Below are 6,790 nucleotides of genomic sequence, written 5' to 3'. Positions count from 1 at the left end.
TTGCTGAGGAAGATTAGCCATGAGTTAACATTCGTGCCCATCTTCCTCTATTTTGTATGTGTCACGCTGCCACACGTGGTTTGATGAGCTGTGTGTAGGTCCATGCCCAGGATCCAAACCTGCGAACCTCGAGCCACTGGAGTGGAGCATGAGAACTTAACCACTATGCCACTGGGCTGGCCCTGAAGTGACTCTCTTATGTGTTGTAATGCTTTTTGCTTTAAAGTCTATTTTGTTATTAATTTAACTATAATGGCCTTCTTTTGATTAGTGTTTTTATGTTATACTTTTCTCTATACTTTTACTTTCAGTCTTTATGTATCTTTATATTTCAGATGTCTTTTGTAAACATCATATGGTTGGGTTTTGTTCCAGTCTGAAAATCTTTGTCTTTTAATTGATTCATGTAAACCATTTAATGTACTTACTGATATTAATAGATATAACTATTGTACCAAGTTCCTTCTCCATGTCCTATCTGATCTATGTTAGTTTTCTCTTCTTTAAGATTATTTTCTTATTTTTGCCCTTCTATTAGCTTAGAAGTTTTCACTCTTTTACTTTTCCTTAATGGTTATCTGGCAATTATAGCACACAGTCTTGACTTGACTTATCAAAGGCTGATATAAATTTATACTTTTACACACTCCCCAGATAATGCCAGCACTTTAAATACTTTTACTCCCGCTCTCTTGACTCATGTTATTTGTCAATATGAATTAACAAAATAATATTATTGTTTTATATAGCATTGATTTAAATTTAAGTAGATATTTATCCTTTTAATTGCCATTTATTCCTTCCTTCATCCCCAGTCTTTCATCTGGAATCATTTTCCTGTTATCTGGAAAATGCCCTGTAGAATTTAGTATTTCCTTTGATTCATGCCTGCTGCTGGCAAACTTTCTTTCTTCTTGTTTATTTGTAAAGGTCTTAATTTCACCTTCATTTTTGAAGGGTATTGTTGCTGTTTATCAATTTCTTGGTTGGCGTTTATTTTCTTTCAAGACACTAAAGATAGCACCCCACAATCTTCATGCTTCCATTGTTGCCATTTAGAATCCAGCAATCAACCTAACTTTTCTTCCTTTCAAGGCATACTCTATTTTTTCTGGCTACTTTTATGATTTTCTCTTTGTCTTTAATTCTCTGCAAGTTGACTATTATGCATCTACATGTGAGTTTTTATTTGTCCTGTTTGGGATTTGTTGGACTTCTTGGCTCTATGGATCAATGCCTTTCATCACTTCTTAAAAATTCTCAGCCACTATATCTTCAAAGATTGCCTCTAAATAATTCTAGCTCTCTTTTACTTCTGGAACTCTGAGTAAACATATATGAGACCTTATCATACCCTCCCTTCTATAGTTTCCATGTTTGTGATTACCTGTGCAGCCTTATGGATAGTTTCTTCTGAAGATAATTTCTAATTCTTTAATTCTCTCTTGAGCTGCATCTAATCTGTTAAAGCCATACATTGAGTTTCTAATTTCAGCTAAGTTAATTTTTAGTTTTAGAATTTCCATTTTTTTTTTTTTTACTTTTTCTGGTTTTTAGTTCCCTGTGAAATTTTCAAGATTGAATTCTATTTATCTGAATACACTAATCATTGTGGTTTAATAGCCTGTATCTGATAATTCAAATAATTCAAGGCTAATGGATCTGTTTGTGTTGCCTGTTGTCTCTACTGCTTGTTACTTATGATGTCTTTTTTATTGTGTTTCTGGTTACCTATGTGTGTGGGCATTGTACTTGAACAATTGTTTGCTGAAATAATTTGAGGCCTAGGATGATGGAATCTTACTGCCGAGAAGATTTGTTTGCATTGGTCAGGCCCATAAGAGTTCTTCCTGTCTGGAACCACCATAATCTATGTCCAAAGCTTAAAGTTTACTAGTCCACCTAGATATTGCAAAGCCAAGCTAAAAGACTTTGTGAGGGCTAGTTTATTTCCAGTTTACAGTTACCCTTAAAGTGAAACATTTGAGGTTCCCAGCCTCATATGGGTGATGGTTTGTTAGGAATCCCTTCCCCTTTTAATGAGTCTTGGGCTTTCATTTTTGTTACTCTAGTGCCTTGAATCTGCCATAGTTTCAACTCAGTTTGGCACTGGTTTATTCCTTAACCACAGATGCCCTCAAGACAAATATAATTAACCATATAAGTATGAAAATAAAACGTGGATTGAATTCTCGTTGATCTCATGTAGGAAAAGAGTTCTTAACCATGAACCAAAATCTATATGCAATAAAAGAAAAGTGTGATAAATTTTACTACTTTTTTGTAATGCATGGCAGAAACACCATGAAGTCAAAAAACAACTAACAAACTGGATGGAAATATTTACAGCATATGTAACAGATAAAGGCCTAATATAATGTATAAGCAACACTTGAAAAATGAGGGGAGAAGGATAGACAATCCAACAGAAAAATATGGACAAGACATGAGCAGACAATTCACAATGATAATGTCATTAAACACAGAGAAATGCAAAATAAAATGCCATTGAGATACTACTTCTCACCTATCATGTTAGTGAAAATTGAAAGTATGTCACACATTATGTTGGAAAGAGTGTGGGGAAACAAGCACTCCCCTATATTGCTGGTAGGAAAGCAAAAACGAGTCTGAGGCTCCAGGGAGGGAAAAGCCTGGAGAAGAAATTTGGGAATGATCTGTGCTTGGAAGGAAATGAACAGAGATCACCCAGGAGAGAGAACATGTGGACTGAGGAGAGGAGGCCCAGGAGCACCGTTACTCAAGGTGGCAGTGCAGCTTCCTGGCGGGCCCCACCACCCGGGCCCGGAGTCAGGCAGAGGCAGTCTTGAAAGCCGGCTGTGGGGCTCAGTTGCTGAGCGCTCTTGGCGAAGCCTGGTACCCTTCGTGTGATCAGCTGTCACACGCGGCGATAAGGGGCATCTCAGAGGGATGCTGTGCAAGGACCTGAGATGCGCCAGGCAAAGCACCTGCGGGTCAGGGAGCCTGCTCCCTCCTGCTCTCTCCGCCACTCCCTTTTGCCACCCACCCCCTGCTACCCTCCCCCCATTGTCCGCAACTGGCCGGTCCCTCGGGGACCGACCGGAGTGAGGGGGGCGGGCCGGGGGCCGAGCCCGGGTGACGCGGCGCTCACGTGACCGGCCGGGCGCCGACGTGGGCAGCAGCCCGCGCACCCGCCCCCCCTGCGGTCCCGTCGCCCGCGCGGAACCAGCTCCCTGAGCTGCCCGGGCGGCGGGCGAGGGGCGAGCGGGCTTCTGCGAGCCCGAGGAGGCACAGGCCGTCCCGGGCCCGCAGGTCAGTGTGGAGGTGGGCGCTGCCGGCGGCCCCGGGCAGGGGTGGAGGTGGGTGGGAGTAGGATCCGGGAGCAGCGGGGAGGGGGCAGGGAAGGGGTCCGGGAGGTGGGTGAGGAGGGGGACGGGGCGCGGGCGTGGGCAGGTGGGAGGGAGGACCCCGCAACAGGCCCCGCCGCCTCCTCCTCGACGCCCCTCCTCTGCGCCCTCCATCCATTTTCGAGCCTGAAATGGGGAGGGGGCGCCCCCGCAGTGCGACAGTGAAACGTAGACATATTCTGCAACTAACCGCTCCTCACACTCTGCGCCTATGAGGAAATAGCGACCTCCGCGAAAAGGGGGTGGGGGTGGGGGCGGGTTGCCTGCAGGAGAGGGGGACACAGAGACCCAACCAGTTTGGAAAGCATCCTGGTCTGGCGCCCGAGGCCTGAAAGGTAATGGCGGCTGGGATGCGGGGGAGGTAGGAGGGAAACGTTGGATGAGGAGCGCCCGGAGTCAGAAAAGAACCCTCAGTCCGCTGAGCGTGCAGCCCCTGCCCCTGTCTGCTGTCTGTCTGCAGGTCTTCGTGTCTGTTCCCAGCACTCTGCTAGGCTAGAAAAGGAGGAGGAACCTGTCCAGAAGCCCTGCAGGTCAGTGAAAGGGGGAGGGGCACTGGACAGGGACACGAGGGGAGTGGTGTGGAGGGCATGGCCTGGGCAGAATTTGAGGGCCCCACTGCGCATCCCACCATCACATATAATATACACACACCTCGCCACGCTGATAGGTGGTACAGAAGGTGGTAGGGCCTGCCAGGGAAATGGTTGGCTCTCGTGTGTGGGAGGAGTGGTGGGGTAAAGGGTGGGCAGAAGGCACACTTGGAGGCCGAGCCTGGTCAGGGGAACCCTGAGAAGGGACGAGATGCAAGTACGATCCGGACCTGCATTCCACCCCCAAACCATCAGTCTCCCTTGTCTCCTCTTCCCCTTACCCCCAGGACAGGAAAAGGAGAGGAAATTTCAACATGGAAAAAGTCTGCAATGAAAATGAAGGAAAGCTGGAAAGCGAGGGAAAGCCAGAAGATGAAGTAGAGCCTGAAGATGAAGGAAAGTCGGATGAGGCAGAAAAGCTGGAAGTGGAGGGGAAGCCAGGGCACAAGGGAAAGCTCCAGAATGAGGGACAGCCAGATGATGAGGCACAACCGGAAGATGAGGGAAAGCAGGACACACAGGGCAAGTCTGAAGATGAGGGAGAACCACACGGCGGCGAGGGCAAGCCAGAATCCCAGGCAAAGCCAGCGAGTGAGCCGCAGGCTGCCGAAAAGCGCCCGGCTGAAGATTATGTGCCCCGGAAAGCAAAAAGAAAAACCGACAGGGGGACGGACGACTCCCCCAAGGACTATCAGGAGGACCTACAGGAAAGGCATTTGGGCGGTGAGGAGATGATGAGAGAATGTGGAGATATGTCAAGGGCTCAGGAAGAGCTAAGGAAAAAACAGAAAATGGGTGGTTTTCATTGGATGCAAAGAGATGTACAGGATCCATTCGCCCCAAGGGGCCAACGAGGTGTCAGGGGGGTGAGGGGCGGAGGTAGGGGCCAAAGGGGTTTACATGATATCCCCTATCTTTAATGCCTTTGGCCTCTAATTCTGATTTCTCTGATGAGAATGTTGCCAACCCTGCTTTCCCTGGCAGGCATTTGCCAGGCTATGTGCTTTAACCTTAAGCTGATACTTTGCTTTAGGTGTCACTCTTGTTACCAGCAGCCTTTTGATCCAACTACAGTGCTCTGTCTGTGAGTAGGGGATTTTCACCCATGTGCATGGAAGAGATGTTCATGGTACATTGTAAAATAACAATAAAGAGAAAACAGTTTTCAGAACCGCATATACAGCATCAGCCCATTTTTGAAAAAATAGAAATATGTTTGTATAATGCATTTGTGCACAGAGAAAACTCTGAGAGTGTGTACACTAAAAAGTAGGTGATGGTTTTCCTGCATGGTAGCCAAAAATAGGTCGCCTGTTCTCAAAAATGAGTCCAATCTCCTGATCGTTAGGTAGCTCCATGTCCTTCCTCTGAGACTGCGCATCCCCATGTCTTCCCCTCGTTGTAACCGTGTCCGTGGGCACTGCTGTGCTTTCTCCTGGGTCCTCTACCGTCCTAGGGCTCCCACCATGTGTGATTCCTTTTCTTTGCTCACTCATCTCCACTTTTCCCTAAAAGATATATGGACTATGTTTGTCATAATAAAAAATAACTAAAACCAGAAAACAATACGTGATAAGAGATTAAACTGTTCAGTGAGCTTATGAGGGCAATGAAGACACTTAAAATTCCTGTTGTCAAAATGTAAAATGATAAGTAAAACTCACATTACCTCTCGGACTCGTCGCTAGAGGAGTCAATCTGGCTGTTATAATAACAGATCCAGTGCTGTAAGGGTCAGTCTTGTCATCTGTGAAATGGAAATAAAACTTAGCTCACAGACTGCTACGTAGATGGGATGAGGTACTGAGTATGCGGACTGTGTTGGGCTGGCTCCTTTGCAGTAGTAGGTCCTTGGACCCTGTCAGACACTCAGGGGAGGGCTGAAGGTAGGTCTTACCTGTGCCCAGGAACAAGTCTAAGCAGCTGAGAAGAGGGTTCCACCCTTCTCTGGTTACTACCATATCTGCTGGGTACTCCTGTGCCCTGTACCCTCTGCTGACAGTTATTGATATGTTGGGTCCTCATGGTGACAAAGCCCCTCTGATTCTTTATAGTACCTAAAGGGCCAAAGCCTCTATGTGATGCCTATACGAGTGTAAATAAAGCCCTTCTCCCAACTACAGAGTTGTACCTACCCAAGTGGTACTGCCCCAGGGCTGCTTAGGCCTCACTGTATTACACAGTTCTTTTTTTTTTTTTTTTTTTTTAAAGATTTTATTTATTTTATTTTTTCCCCCCAAAGCCCCAGTAGATAGTTGTATGTCATAGCTGAACATCCTTCTAGTTGCTGTATGTGGGACTCGGCCTCAGGATGGACGGAGAAGTGGTGCCTCGATGCGCACCCGGGATCCGAACCCGGGCCACCAGCATTGCAGCGCGCGCACTTAACCACCAAGCCACAGGGCCGGCCCATATTACACAGTTCTTAGCAAAGTAGTCATTAACAATTTTAGTTTATTTTATATTTGCTTGGAGGTTCTTTTCTCTTCATAGGACTCCGATATTTCCAGTCCACTGGGAGCTGTGTCCCGAGACTAATCTATGGACCAGACAATAGATGGTGATTTGAACTGAATACCACATCACAATACTCCAGGGAAACCATATCTAAACTAACATACCTTTCTTAGTGTGAGTTTTCTCTCTAAAAAGTCTCCTGGCTGGCTTGCTATTCAAAATCAAGGGACTTGTCCACAGGTAATCCCAGAGGGTTCCACAACTAAGTTTCAAGCTAAAAATATCCCTTCCCATTCCAAATCAATTCCAACTGAAAAGGGTAATAATGCTCTTAAAAATATTAAAAACTATGTT

General features: G+C 46.1%; 1 protein-coding gene across 1 annotated transcript; it reads left to right on the top strand.

Annotated features, from left to right (window-relative positions):
• The first annotated feature begins 3,230 nt into the window (after positions 1 to 3,230).
• TCEAL3 (transcription elongation factor A like 3) lies at positions 3,231 to 5,155 on the top strand. Its single transcript, XM_004443710.3, has 3 exons — positions 3,231 to 3,294; positions 3,850 to 3,919; positions 4,267 to 5,155. Exon 3 carries the CDS (start codon positions 4,294 to 4,296, stop codon positions 4,897 to 4,899), a length of 606 nt encoding a protein of 201 aa, XP_004443767.2. The 5' UTR covers positions 3,231 to 3,294; positions 3,850 to 3,919; positions 4,267 to 4,293; the 3' UTR covers positions 4,900 to 5,155.
• Positions 5,156 to 6,790: the final 1,635 nt, after the last annotated feature.

The sequence above is a fragment of the Ceratotherium simum genome, chromosome X (genome assembly GCF_057802395.1).
Source record: "Ceratotherium simum simum isolate JZ-2026a chromosome X, ASM5780239v1, whole genome shotgun sequence".
NCBI classification, from domain to species: domain Eukaryota; kingdom Metazoa; phylum Chordata; class Mammalia; order Perissodactyla; family Rhinocerotidae; genus Ceratotherium; species Ceratotherium simum.
The sequence above is the reverse complement of the archived record's forward strand: the minus strand, read 5'-3'. Positions and strand labels throughout refer to the sequence as shown.